At 44.4% G+C, this 15,380-nt stretch overlaps 1 protein-coding gene and 1 long non-coding RNA gene across 2 annotated transcripts; one reads left to right on the forward strand and one right to left on the reverse strand.

Moving 5' to 3' along the window:
- Positions 1-242: 242 nt before the first annotated feature.
- On the reverse strand, positions 243-8,095 carry LOC123495138 (uncharacterized). The gene is made up of 4 exons (XR_006667237.2): positions 7,228-8,095; positions 6,938-7,143; positions 6,586-6,857; positions 243-6,504 (listed from the first exon to the last, which is right to left on the reverse strand). It is a non-coding gene; the product is annotated as an uncharacterized lncRNA (long non-coding RNA).
- Positions 8,096-8,197: 102 nt separating this feature from the next.
- LOC109780295 (uncharacterized) lies at positions 8,198-14,784 on the forward strand. The gene is made up of 4 exons (XM_020338890.4): positions 8,198-9,065; positions 10,366-10,510; positions 10,581-12,395; positions 13,826-14,784. The coding sequence occupies exons 1-4, from the start codon at positions 8,392-8,394 to the stop codon at positions 14,549-14,551; spliced, it is 3,360 nt and encodes a 1,119-aa protein (XP_020194479.1). The 5' UTR covers positions 8,198-8,391; the 3' UTR covers positions 14,552-14,784.
- The last annotated feature ends 596 nt before the right edge of the window (positions 14,785-15,380 follow it).

The following is a 15,380-nucleotide window of genomic DNA, read 5'->3' on the forward strand; positions in this document are numbered from 1 at the left end:
GATGGTGTAGTTGTTCCTTGGCGCTTGCACTCCTCCTCGTCGTCCGTAGTGTTCCGACAATACCTATGCATGCACACGAGTGGAGTGTCAAGTAGTATACCATCCTCGAAGGTGTCATGATGCGGAGCATCCTACAATCATCCCCATGTATACTCGAGCCTACGCCATTGGACCTAAGGTGAACTCGCTCCTTTCCGAATCTTCCCTTTCCGCATGTAAGACATGGATGCTACTTCAAGCGCGGACCTTGTGCATACTCAGGTACACCCGAGGAGACCATGGAGAGCCCAAGGACCAAGGCCAAGTGTGCGCGGGACCGAAGGAAGGAGAAGGAAGAAGAGCCAGCCGCTACAGGCCCCGGACATTCGGACCAGCCCGGACATCCGGCCCGACCCCCGAAAATCCGGCGCCCATCACAGAACGCACCCGAAGCTGAACCCCGTCAGCCCGGACATCCAGCCAGAGGCCCGGACATCCGGCTCTTCGTGAGCCGCTGGACATCCGCCCCCCAGCCCGGACATCGGCACCTGCCTGTGCGCAGAGAACGGGCCAAGGGCCCATGTATCCCCCCTTTCCACTTACCCCTTCGTGGGCTAACACTATATATAGACCCCCTCCTCCTCCTAGTTAGGGTTATCATTGGTTTAGCTCATTTGTGAGATAGAGCTTTGCTCATCCATTACGGATCTACTGCATGAGAGAGACCGCGACCCCTCTACGGAGAAGATCCCCTTGGATTCAAGACCTCCTCACGGAGAAGACCCCCATCAAGACCTCCTCACGGAGAAGAACCGGTTACCTTTGTATCGTCCTTTGTTGACTTTGGATCTTGTATCTCCTCTCGTGTTTCGAGGATCTAGCACATGTGTAATCGAATCTTGTTGGTTTGAGTGATTCTCTTGTGTTTTCCCTCGTGTTTCCCCTCGTGTTCTTCGTGTTCTTAGTTGGGATCCGCTCCTTTCGTGAAAGATCGGCCGTATAGGGTTCAACCCTACATCATCTTGGATCAGAGCTAGCTTGCCTCATGATATCTTGGTTTTCACAATTTCGGAGCCCCCTCTCTTTGTTTTCTAGCCTAGTTTTGTTGATTTCGTCCTAAATTCGAAAATCCCCACCAAAAAATAGTCCCAATTTTCTTTTGTGATTTGTTGGTGTGATGAAGTTTTGTTGAATTTGATCCATGGATTTGCTTTGTTACTAGTGGATCTAGCTTTCCCCCAATTTTCCCCACTTTCCATCCACGAAATCTCCGCAATTTTGCCCCCGAAATCATCAATTTCCGCCCCCAAAATCGAGTTCCTCGAGTTCATCCTCGGATTTGGAGCCCGGACATCCGGCCCGTAGCCCCGGACATCTTGCCCCCCGGACATCCGGCCTGTAGCCCGAGCATCCGGCTCCTGGAGCGCAATTTCGCGCGCGGTTCTGGACATCAGGTCCCGGACATCCGGCCCTGACCCCGGATGTCCGACCCCTGGGATTTCAGCCTTCCCCGTTTCATCGTTTTGTGCATAACTAATTCATCCGGAGTCCGTTTTTGAAGTTCTTTAGCTCGTTTTGAAGCCATTGACATTCCCCATCCCACAAAAATACTACCATCACCATTTGACTCCATCAAATTTTTCGAACTTTGGCATCTTTGCCTAGGGCTTCCACCATAACTTTCGCATAACCACCACCGACTTCCGCAACCTAACCAATTTATGATGAATATGATGATGAGCATGTTGAGTTGCCTAGTTGTGATGCTATGCTCCATAGGATATCATGTAAAAATTCTATTGGTCACATCATGTTTGACAATCCATTGAACTTGTCATATGCTATGAGTGAGATCTCCCATATTGCATCATTTCAATCTCAACATAGTAATTATGCATGCCCCATTAAGATAAATCCCATTTGCACTTATGGCATAGATGACGAAATGATGGTCATTGGCTTTTGTTTTTCATGTGATGATATTGCTATGCTTCCTTTACATGATTTGCGCAATTCATCTACTATGCCATGCCATGATCACATTGTTCCAAATATGCATTGTATTGGATGTTGTCAATATTCTCCATGTGATGTTCCTACAAATGCTCATGAGGAGACCCCCATAGTTCCCTCATACATATTAGGAGATTTTGATGCATTCCATACTTTGCATGATTCCCATAATTGCGTGCACCATATGCATTCCATGAATAACAATGCTCTACATATTTCTCATGATGCATTACACAATTTGAGTCTCCATTATGCTATACATAATAACAAACCTCTCATGATGGATGACATGTTTCTTTATCACGCATCGCATTTATTTGAGCATTGGATATTTTGTGCTAACCAACACAAGCACGTATGCATCATGATGGATGATGTGTACATATACCATGCACACACAATTTTTTCTTTGCCTTTGTTTTGTGTAGGTACTCATGTATACTCGTCAACCTCTCAATCCCAAGAGTTGACGAAACGAGCTCTTGAGAGCAACGGCGATTTGGGATCCCGTGGACTATCCTTACCACCGTTCTCTTCGCGCAACGACTACGCGCATCTTTTCTACTTGTCTCTCACACGGCTATGGGCTATTTACCACTTGTCACCTTATGCCCATTCTATCATGTTCACTTTGCATGTTATGCTTGCTTCTATGCCTTTGCCATGCGATTGTGACCTTGCTTGCATTTACCCATGATGCACCATTATGATACTCCTATGTGTATTTGCATGCTTGGTGGAGATCCTTGTTGCTATTGCCATGTTTATCATGTGCCTAATGCTATTGTTGATTCGTGTGTTGGGAGAGTCATGATGTCCCATTGCTATTTACATATGGCCTCTCGCCAATACATTGATGATATTTTTCTCATATCTTGCTTTCATGCTTGTGCTATATCATGTGAATTATTCATGCCCACTATTTGCAAACATGACATGCTTGCCATGATTCCTCCTAGTACGTTGCATCTTCGCACTACTAGCTTGCATGACTTGATTCATATGATTACTTGCTATGTTGCATCACCCATGTTCCATCCTTACTCGCTTTCTTGGGTTGATGACATATATGTTCATGCCTCTCACATGATATATCTTGATCATTGTCTCTTACGCCCATTAGTTGCCTCTCTCATATCTACTTGTAGTGAGTGCACCATACTATGCTTATTGATCTTGGAGACTTTGACACCTTACTTGTGATGCATGCTTGTTTTATTGAGCCTATTGTCTTTGGTTGTAGTTGCATCATATGCTTTCATACCATACCACACCTTGTCCTTTCTTATGATAAGAATGATGAGAACACTTGTTGGTTATCTTACCACTCAAATGATAGGTGTTACATTGGACTAACCTCATTTGTTTTTCCGAGTGTTTGTCATGTTCTTTCATTTTGACGGATTCACAAGGCGGTACGATCACGAGTCATTTTGGTTATATGAAGGCATACACGATGTGCGACACCAACATTTTCGACATCCTCATAAAGGTGAACTCCTTCATTTGAGCCATCCTCAAGTACGCATATTGGATGGCTCACTCTTTCATTGTTGTTTCCTTCTTGTTGTCTACATGACACATCTCGCGAACGGAGGAGCGACATTGGAGATTGGTTCTATGGACCTTCACATTGAGGAGCGCTCACACTTATTGGATGCACCTTCGGACTTCCACTCATGCCATGACATCGAGCATTGGTATATCAACACTCCTTTGACACATTGCCCCAACACCTCCATATTTGTTGATTGTGTGTCCACATGTCATGCTCGATGGACATATCATACTCACCACAAGTTTGCACCCCATGCATGGAATGACTCACATTATGCTTGCCTTGTTGCACCTATTTCCATGTCATCCATGATATATGAGCTTGTACACTTCCTTAGCAAATTTGTTGTGATCTTTCTTGATGGCATATTCATACATAATGATCACATTGCCTACCATCAATTGCATGATAACATAATCATATTGAGCATCCATTGCCATATTCATGCTGATAAACCGTCTCACTATGACATCATTTTGCACCATGGTTGCATTGATCATATTCACAACACATTTGTGTGCACAATGAATGCTTTTGCTCCCATGAATGCTTTGCATATCATTCTATATCATCTTACTACGCTTCATGCGTTTTGCCACGGACAATCTTGCTCCACGGACTCATTCTTACATGATGGACACCTTGTGTGCGCTAACCATTGTATTTCCAAGTGTCGTTTGTGTTTGCTCTTTTTGCATGTGTACCACTAGGAGACACCTTGGAGTACTTGGATTGCGCCATGTCTTCCACTTCGTCCATCTACAAGTCCGTCCACGACAACCGTTTCCATGGTGATGAGGATTTCGATCCGAGGTCGGATCTTTCCCAAGGGAGGGGAGATGATGCGGAGCATCCTACGATCATCCCCATGTATACTCGAGCCTACACCATTGGACCTAAGGTGAACTCGCTCCTTTCCGCATGTAAGACATGGATGCTACTTCAAGCGCAGACCTTGTGCATACTCAGGTACACCCGAGGAGACCATGGAGAGCCCAAGGACCAAGGCCAAGTGTGCGCGGGACCGAAGGAAGGAGAAGGAAGAAGAGCCAGCTGCTATAGGCCCCAGACATCCGGACCAGCCCGGACATCCGGCCCGACCCCCGGAATCCGGCGCCCATCACAGAACGCACCCGAAGCTGAACCCCGTCAGCCCGGACATCCGGCCAGAGGCCCAGACATCCGGCTCTTTGTGAGCCACCGGACATCCGGCCCCCTAGCCCGGACATCCGGCACCTGCCTGTGCGCAGAGAACGGGCCAAGGGCCCATGTATCCCCCCTTTCCACTTACCCCTTCGTGGGCTAACACTATATATAGACCCCCTCCTCCTCCTAGTCAGGGTTAGCATTGGTTTAGCTCATTTGTGAGATAGAGCTTTGCTCATCCATTACGGATCTACTCCACGAGAGAGACTGCGACCCCTCTACGGAGAAGATCCCCTTGGATTCAAGACCTCCTCACGGAGAAGACCCCCATTAAGACCTCCTCACGGAGAAGAACCGGTTACCTTTGTACCGTCCTTTGTTGACTTTGGATCTTGTATCTCCTCTCGTGTTTCGAGGATCTAGCACATGTGTAATTGAATCTTGTTGGTTTGAGTGATTCTCTTGTGTTTTCCCTCGTGTTTCCCCTCGTGTTCTTCGTGTTCTTAGTTGGGATCCGCTCCTTTCGTGAAAGATCGGCCGTATAGGGTTTCACCCTACATCATGTCAAGTGAGCACGTGTAAAGGAGATGATTCACCTTTGTGTATGTGAAGTAGATGTCGCACGTGTCACTTGCCGAACGGACTCTTGACATGGTGACGTCCATAGGATGCTCCACATCATTAGGCCTCCTGAATCCTGACTCACACATGGTAAGCACAAGTTGGAGGCATAATAATCCCCTCATTTAAATGGGTTACCACATTCCTTTTATATAAATGCTTTAAATAAGTATGTAAGAACATGAACTAATTTCATTCTTGTAGGGGTGCAGAGTACAATAGAGGCTACAAAAATGAAATATAAAGGGAACACTTAATATATTTTTTGCTGAGACAATTAGCAGACAAAATTTGAAGTAATAAGCAATAAGAATAATCACGCATGCAGTACTTATATATAAAAAAAACATTTAGCAAGCTCGGAGGACTCATTCTACTACCCCAATAACAACGAGTTGAGCTAAACCTGACAGGTACGCACATTGTGCATCTCTACTCACATAATTCAATGAAAGCACATTACAAAGCCCATTAAAAGTAAATATCATTATCAAGCTCAAGCATGGAATGAAATTCGACAACTCAACTCATCCTAAGAAGACAATTTATATCCGCGACACCAGTCATATGGGTACCACCACATTCGACAACTCTCCTTAAAAATACACAAATAATTTTAACGATGAGCGTTTTTGTCTATTCTCATAATTTTATAATTTTTAAACCCACATACGATAGGTGCTAACTTCGATCTATAAGAATTATTCTGACTCACCAACAGATCATCACGCTTAGGATCATCATCAGCACAAGAAAAAACAAACAAACAATAGTTTATTAACTGAATAAAGAGTAAATGCCTGTTTATCTTCAAGCGGCGGCATAATGACGCTACCAATCAGAGATGAGTACATATATGAATTTACTTGATCAGAAAATAGTACATATATGAAGTTACTGATCCGGCTGCTGAATGATAGCATGACGATATTCATGTACTGATCAATAGCTAGGAAGTAAAAAATAAACAGATAATAGCTCAAGTTGCGGACTGCAAATTGCATTTTTGGGAGTAATTCATAGAAAAAGGATGGATACTTGCATCTGGTTACCATAGGTGAATGCTGAAACAAAGAACCTGGGAACTGTTTGTATTCAAGGCAGGAGGGTAGAAACTTCTGCGCACCTTCTTTCATATGGATACCATCCAAGTTGTGATTATCATATGCTTTAACTCTTAGAAATGCCTACAAAGCGGAACCAAGGAGACCATCACGTCACACATGAGTTAATAAACTGAATGTTGTTTTCTTGTTGAGAAAATGTACCTTTAGGTCTGTAGGGAGATAATTATCCACAAACTATTCCAACAACTTGACAGTTACTCATACATCTCTTCACCTACGAAGAAGGAATTATGAATCAAACACTCAAATCTTCCTCGGAGAAATCACTGCAAAATTACTTAGCACACAGTTTCACAAGAACTAATAGGCACGTTTTTGTAAATTTCTCGAGGGGTCATGGTCCTGTCGCTGCAAAAATCTTGCGTGGTTTGCAAAAAAGCAGAATAATCATCGTCGCTCATGTAAGGGTATGCCTACAGTCATGAGGTAATCGAATATCAAGTTAGCAACCACATGCAAACACAAGGAGCAACCATGAGAACTTTTTCAGCACCTTCAGTCTGGAAAGAAAATCCATTAGTTTTTGTAGCAAGGGGTTGACAACAAGGGCTTTGACATCGGCATCTACATTGCCATTGCCTTCGACGGGGCTACGACCTTCAGTAAAGTTCAAGAACTGTAGCCCAGCCCAGGGATAGTTTCAATGCCGCCTCTATGCAGTTTTCAGGGTAGATGTTCCTTTTTTCATCAAGGTCAACACTGCATTCGGGAATTGTATTAATGTGATCAACAAGGCAACCATACCGACATATGATAGAGACAACTTATTCAGAACATACATACCTATTTTTTCAAATCTCAGTCGTGGTCTTGGTACACGTCGCTGGGAGGTCGTATAGTCTCCAGCAACATTCTTTACCTTTGACAAAAGGGGGCAAAAGAATACAGGTCTTGATGACCATCTGCTTGATGCCCTTGAACGCCTGCGGGAGCAGTGGGAAGAGGTTCCGCCCACGCGTCACCAGGCTTTGCCGTATAGTTGCTGGTTGGCGAGCCGGGACCTCCCGACGGCCTTGTTGGTGTCAGAAATGCTGGAGAAGAACTGCCACCGCCGCCGCCTGCAACTGCAACCACCGCCGCCGCCCTAGATCCGGTCGCCTCCGCATCTTCCCATCACCGACAGAAGTGCCACGTCCTCCCGGGCTACTCCGTGTCGCCTCACTCCGCCGCAAGCTGTCACCGCTGTCGCCTTCAACGGATCCAGCGAGATCCGCCGCCGACACCTGGATCCCCGCATCCCCGACCGCCTCGAGCCACGTGACCCGCACTCTCCCGCATGGCCCAGTAGTTGGGGACTCCGCGCGTAAGGAGAAGCTGGTGTGCATAAGGCGGTGGCCGAGTGGAGGACCGCCGGGCGGCGAGCCGCTCCCAAGGACGGCAACGGGGGCGCCTGATTGTAGCGCCCGCAATTTTTTAGATGATCCACGATGAGGCTTCGTGTGCGTGTGTTTGAGTTTAGAAGCGGCAGGAGGTAGGACATGATGCATAGAAGGAAAATCACTTGCGTGATTTTAGCATCAGGATCATTGCCTTCCGTGATTGTAGGGGACGCGGGATCGCAGCGGGCGCAGCCTCTCCTGGTGCAATACGGTCAGTCATCCAAAATTGCTACGTGCACACCATAAGAATATTTGATCAATGATGACCGTTAGATTTAAACTTATGAACCTAATCGTGTGGTGTAGATTGGTTCGTGTGGTATTGTGGGACTAATTAGGGAGTATATGTAAAAAAGTTTTTGTTCGATTGTTTAATAGTAGTGGAGATTTGGTGGAGGGGAGCTGGGAGTTGACGGCCGGGGAGAGTTGCCGAAGAAGCCCTCAACTGCCTAATCCCCCGCCCGTCTCCTCGAAGAACGGCACGCTCGGATCAGGGCACCTCCGGCGCCCCGGCAGCCTGCCGCGTCCTCCCGCCCGAGCGCGCCGCCGCCGTGTCGCGACGGTGCTAATGGCTTCAGAGGTTCTCCCCGTGGTGGACCTCCGCGTGCTCGCGCAGTCTGACCTGGACGCCCTCGCCGCCGCGTCCCTCCACGCAGTTGCTCCGCGGAGCTGCCCCGACGCCGACCCGCTCCCGCCGCTCAAGATCGACCGTGCTGTGTTTAACGAGAGCGCGGGGTCCCGTAAGCAGACTTTCTCCCGACTCCGCTTCGCGGCAGCCGCCTCCTCCTCCCTCCCCACCTCCCCTTCCTCCATCACGCCGTCAGCAGGCAACAACCCCGAGAACCACCTCGTCGCCTACCATCTCCGCCGTCTCTTCGCCCGTGAAGACCCCTCCTGCCCGCCCTCGACCCTGCCTCCACCCGAAACCCTAGCCCTGTCGTCTCCCGACCCCGACCGGGAGACTACAAACTCCAAGGGGGTTTCCGTTGATCTTGTGAGGCTCGCTGGGCTCGTCGACCCATACGGCGAAGAGTTACGGAGGCAAACAGCCGGGCTTATGTCGGAGGCGGAGCTAATGGACTTCATCAATTGCCTCGAAGGACAGTGGGTGAGTCAGAGGCGGCGGAGGAAGTTTGTGGACGCAGCCTTCTTTGGGGATCACCTCCCTACCGGGTGGAAGCTGCAGCTCGGGCTCAAGCGGAAGGGGCACCATGCCTGGGTGCATTGCATCCGTTACGTGAGGTTTGCTGCTTTGCCTTGTCAAATTTCCTATAAATGATGATAACTCAGTTGTGGTGGCATCGACAGAGGGAATGCAATCATAACATATATTGTGTAACAATCTGGATTCTTCCTGCAGTGTATATATGATAGCATATGACGATTATATAAGGATGTGCGATGGTTTTGGTTTGTGTGTACATTTTAGGAATGGGTTTTAAATGCTAATACTTAATGTTGTTCACAAGCACCTAGCAAATAAATGGTCCCAAAGGAACACACTGTGATTCTAGTTAAATCATAATCCTCAGTTTTCTTGTTTGCAGAAAACACTGGTGATTTGTCATGGTTTATGAGCATTGAGCAGCATTCACTGATGTTGTTTCAGCTTTCAAAATACAATCACTAACAGTTTAAGCCTATTAAATATGTTCTTTTGATTTGCGCACTTCTTTGATATATCCTTCACCCTTCGATGCATGCATAGTAGCATACTGTGCACGTTGCAGCGGTACCATCTGACTAGTTTGTGTTGATGCTTGTTATGGCAGTAATTTATCACTATATTCTTAGGTAAAGCATAAAGGGGTAATATTCTTTCACATAGTTCTACATATGGTGTTATAAGGGCTTTAACACACAGTTCTATATATGGTACCCCCTCTGTTCCAAAATGTAAGATGTCCACGCATTCCGAGATTTAAATCTGACCAGCAATTGACAAACACAATGCGAATTATGTGACACAAAAGTGATATCATTGGTAAATGCTTTTGAATAAGAATCCATTGACATGATTTTTGTGTCATATTGACATAGCCCACATTTTATTGGTGCCTTAAATTTTGCAACAGAGGGACTACCTTCTATTTGTTGTGCTTCTGGTTGAAGTAACACCGGACACTTGAGCATTCCAATCAGTTAAATATTACCAAGATACTGTGCCATATGTATTCGGATATATACTACCATTCTTTATTCTTAATGATGGTTTTGCTTTATACTATGAAAATTATTCCTCATCATTAAGTTGTTTAATTCTGGAAATCGTCAAGAATTACTTTTCTGTTTAAGGCTATTTGTCCTTTTGTTGGTAGGAATCAATGTCCAATAGCTGCGCTGCTGGCTCTCACATTTTTGATATTTGTTGCCTGGAAGTCTAGTTGAGATAAGAGAATTTCAGCAATATGCTTTGCTTTATCTACCATGCATTGTTAATGCTTTTGCCATTACCGCCTGACCAGGGCAATTGTGCTTTCCATGTATTCTTTCTTGTATATTATTATCCAGTGTAGCTAAGCCTACAAATCATACTTTCCAGCCCAAGAGGACATCAGTTTCGTACTTGTAAAGAAGTTTCTGTGTATCTTATGTCACTTCTTGGGTATCCGGCGGCCGTAACAGTTCCTATTCAGTATAACAGCACCAGACAACATGCCTTGAGTGATGACGATGGTGAAGATGACGTAAGTTTATAAGTGTATGCCATTTTATTTTGTACCTGAATTTTCCTTGTTTAATTTATGTGTTTCACAGGCTGTAGGGTTTCAACATCAAATTGGTTCAAGTGTGGATAACCTAAATGTATTGCCAGTTACTTCTGTCACCTTTTCCAGCCGTTCCTGCAATTCAAAGGATACGGTAGAAGGAAATACAAATCCAGCAAATACTTATAAGTGCCAGAATTGCAATTTAACTTTGCACAATCAAAGTGCCTATGTGCAACACCAGCTGTTATTTCATGAAAAGAAAGCTAAGAGGCGCAGAAAGAGTAGCAAATTTGGTGAACCAAAAGTTGGTAAAGATGGGAAATTTGAATGCCCTGTATGTCACAAGACCTTTCAGGAGCAATCACGGTACTTTGGCCATGTTGGAGCCCATGCAAGGCATGAGGGGCTTACTCCTGAAGCTTTCTTTGATAAGATCTCATCAGGACAGGCAGTTAACAACTTCTTGGGAGAGTTACAATTTACCCCTCAGGAGCTTACTGAACCAACTGAACAAAAGGGCAAGACTGCAGGCGAAGCATGTTCTCAGCATCAGAGTTATTCAAAAGAACAAGGGGGTGATAACTCAAAAGTTATAGATCTTTTTAGCACAAATTGTTCCGGTAGTTTCAATAGGCGTAGTGAAGCTTGGTGTAGACAGGTAGAGGTTCCTCCTGTTACAGATGCTCGAAGTGCATGCAGATACAGAAATGCTATGATGGATTATGCCAATGTAACTGTTCCAAAACCAAAAGTAGCTCCTGAATCCAATGATGAACCAAATGGCAGGCTTAACGGCTTTGCTGAAGTTGATGATTTTAGTGATCAAACGGGAAGTGGCCATGACTTCAGACCTTCTAGCTTCTCAAGTGCTAAACATTATGAGGACCAGATTGTTGATCGTGGCTTTCCTGTTTCAAAGCGTGGCGAGGTCAATAATACTGTGAAAGCAAGAGACGTCAACCTTAATTCATGCCTGGACACAATATCTTTCCCGATTGCTAGTGCAAACAATCAAACTTCTACTGCTGTTGATGAGGCTAATCAATCATCCATTGCTGGAAAATGCTTCATTGGCAGTTTTAATAATAATGATGGTGCATCTACTACATCATCCTGTTCTGGCTCAAATAATAAAGTATCTGGTTCCCTTGGTGGATCTAACGGATCCTCTAATGCTGCCAGATGCATCGGTGGTAGTTATGGTAATGATGCTGCAGCTAACATTTTTGGAAACAAGAACAATACCATGGTGTACCAGCCTAGTTTGAACACATGCCCCATCTCTCATGTTGCAACTAATGTGGATTCTCTTGTTTCCCGTTCAACACATGCAAAGAACAGTGACAAAGAGCGTGCATACAATACCAAGGAACAAATGAATACCACACAGAACAGAGCAAGTAATGAAGCTGTTGAAGGCTATAATAATGATGTCTATACTGGTAGTATCACTGAAAGGAGTCTTGCCCAGTGTAGTAATAACTTGAGTCACCCAAAACCCAACATTCTGAGCCGCTGTGCACTACCGGACTCAAGCACTTTGACAGCCAGTAACTTAACCAAGGGTATTGATGTCAACTGCATGAATGGTTCTTTTGTTTATAGAAATGTTGCCAACGTGGAGGGTCCTTCTGTAAATAGGCCCATGAATAATAATGATTCAATGGGTTCTGTGCATGCCGTGTTGGGAAAGCCAAGTAACGATATGCAAAATCATTACAGTGGTAGTGCTCCTAATTACACCCCGCTTGCTGCAGCTAATATCAACGATCTAATACCTATGCAGAGCAATTTTGATGGCATGTCCACTTTGGTTCATTCTGTTGGTGATGTTCCAAGGAGCAGCACAACCCAGGATCAGGTAAAATTGACATGATTTTGCAGGCTTTCATAACTCTTGCACGATATAGAAGTGGTTTGGTTTTTTTTGGTGGGCATTAATCATAAAATAATGAATCTATATTGATTTGATCGCTACTTAAGTGAGTTGCTTTGTTCCCTTCCATTGAAAACAAGAGAAGCAATATAATTATAGTAGGCAAAGCAAATGGATTTGAAGTTGGCTTTCTCTCCCGGTATGAGTTCGGTTCTGCATGGTTGAGTGAGGATTTTTTTTTGCTTAACCTTTCAGCACAACCCTGGATTGGGTAAAATTTACATGATTTTGCAGGCTTTCATAATTCTTTCAAAACCAAATGTAAGGTCTGATTAGGTCCATCTCGACAAATTAGATAAGATATGCACACCAGATTTATATTACGGGATTAAACCTAGCTGAGCTTGTTTTGAGCTTGGCATTAATTAAAGGGTCCTCCCTCCGTCCTATATTAGTTGTCGCTCGAACAGATGTATCTAGCACTGAAATATGTCTAGATACATCCATTTCAGAGACAACTAATATGGGACGGAGGGAGTATTCAATATCGATCCATGAGAATGGTTAGATTATTAAATACTGTGCTAAAGGAATCAAATCCACAACTTTTACAAGTTTATGTAGGGTGTAAAACTACACCGGCCAATTCGAACGTCTATAAAATTTTACTTTTGGGAATGGGGAATTTCGTAAAGCAATTGCTGTTCTATGCAGAATCATAAATACCACTATTTTTTCATGCTGGTAATACATTAATAAACAATGCCTCTTTGATATTCTAACTTGGGATAACGAATATTAATTGGTGATATGTCGTACGACATGTAGTTGAATCAGGAAACACTCTTTGCATTTTTTTAGTTATTATGATTGTTTATACAACGCCTTTCCAATACAAATAAAACGTAAATAAACTAATACTCGAGCACAAGAAGTGTATGATTCAAAGTGTTTGACGGTTTGATTATTAAATACGAAATGAGCACTCATGAAATTCTTATTATAACATAGAGTACAGTATGCATGTGTCCTAACTCATTCAATATTTTATCGAGATTTAAGAAAGTATATAATCCCTCCGTCCTAGAATAAGTGTCGCTGATTTAGTACAATTATGTACTAAATCAACGACACTTGCTTTGGGACGGAGGGAGTACTACATACATATCACTCCATATTGGTTTTTTGGCGGGGCAAACAAAAAGCCCATGCATGTTTTTATAGTTCTATTTTTGCTGTTTCTTTTTGTTCTCGTTCTCACAACTGTTGCTTAATATGAAAATGCCTTTTGGTTATCTCGGTTGCCTTGTTTCCGTGTTATCAAATTTTGTTGTGCTGGACTTTGTTGGGGCAATGATCTTTCATGCTGAATACCCATGTGATAATTGTTTTTTTTTTTGTAATAATGTAAACAGTGTGCGTTGCAACTTGGATTTGGTGGTCAGAAGCAGCACGTATTTCCTGGTTATGGATGGGCTGCATTTGGATCCCCTCAGCTTGTGGGCTTGGCCAGAAATAATAATTTACCCACTAGATCCTCACAGTTTGGGAGCATGGTCAGACCTAATTCTTCTCCTTCTGGATCCTCTCAGTTAGGGAGTGTGGCAGGTTCTGATTATCTGCGAACTGGATCATCTCAGTTTGGGCGCATGGCTGGACCTTCTATACCTGCTGCCGAATCCTCTCAGTTTAGGCACATGGACGGACCTAATTCTAAACATTCTGCTGAATCCTCTCAGTATTGGCACATGGCTGGAACCAATTGTAGACCTCCTGCTGGATCCTCTCAGTTTGGGAGCGTGGTCAGACCTAATCCTGTACCTTCCACTGAACCCTCTCAGTTTGGGAGCTTGGCCAGGCAGAATTTTGGGAGGACATCCGAGCCAACTTTAGTGTTGGGGAATGTACCACAGACGGGAAGTGGCCCTCCGGCCCAGTCAGGATGGGATCTCAAGGTACCAAGGATGGTTAGTGGAGGGAGCATGCTCGCAGCAGTATGTACATGGTGCAACAGCCAGTTCCACCATTTTGGCCCCGTCGATGGACAGCAGGTTGGTAATTACGGCCTCATTTGCCCATCATGCAAGGATAAGGTGTCTGGTCAACGTAATATGCCCAACAATGGCTTGTGGCAACCCTGAGGTCATCTGAATAGCGTTGGAGAGGTTTTTTTTTATGCTGTATCTGTTAAGGTTGAAAATTACCTGCACCGATCAGTTTGCAGAGTTGAGCGGGCTATCTAGGAATGATGTTTGTATTTGATGTGCTCCATCTTCTCTTAGGAAGTTTATCGATTTCATGACACGAGTGTAGGCGTATTTCGTTAGAACTGAAATAATAGTTTTAGATTTTATTTATTACATTTACCCGGGTATATCTTTTGCAGGAGCTCCTAATTATGTTGCTCAGATAAGATAGTACATCCTCTGTTCCTAAATGTAAGACATTTTGGCAGTTCAATTTAAACTGGCAAAACGTCTTACGTATTTAAAAACAGAGGTAGTAGTATATTCCGGCAGTGATGAAAACTCTTCTACAGCTGTAACAGGCTTCAAGCATCTTTTTTCAGGAAATCATAGGTAGAGGTTTGATGTTCAGAAGAATCTGGTTTACTAAGTTGCGAGGCATAAATCCTATACTACAGGGTTATGCTAGTTTGCTTTTGCCTGTGAACTTAAGCTGCGATAGGTGTGACATTTGTTCAATAACGACCACGGCGGTGACACGTGCTGTTGGAGTTGTATGGGCTTATATATCGGTCATTAATCGGGAATCTTATAGAGCTGACGTCCCCTGAAGCGGGTTTGCGGCGTTGTACTTTTGGTTCCGCATGTCCTGGGTTTTATTTCTGGTTGGTTCGTTTCAAGTCGGTTCAAACATGCAGGAGGTATTTTCCTACCGCGGTGCTCTCCCTCGGCCCTTTTGAAAGGACATTTATCTCCGTGAGTGTTTTGGTGTTATGACAATGCA

Source organism: Aegilops tauschii, chromosome 7, assembly GCF_002575655.3.
Source record: "Aegilops tauschii subsp. strangulata cultivar AL8/78 chromosome 7, Aet v6.0, whole genome shotgun sequence".
In the NCBI taxonomy this organism is placed as follows: domain Eukaryota; kingdom Viridiplantae; phylum Streptophyta; class Magnoliopsida; order Poales; family Poaceae; genus Aegilops; species Aegilops tauschii.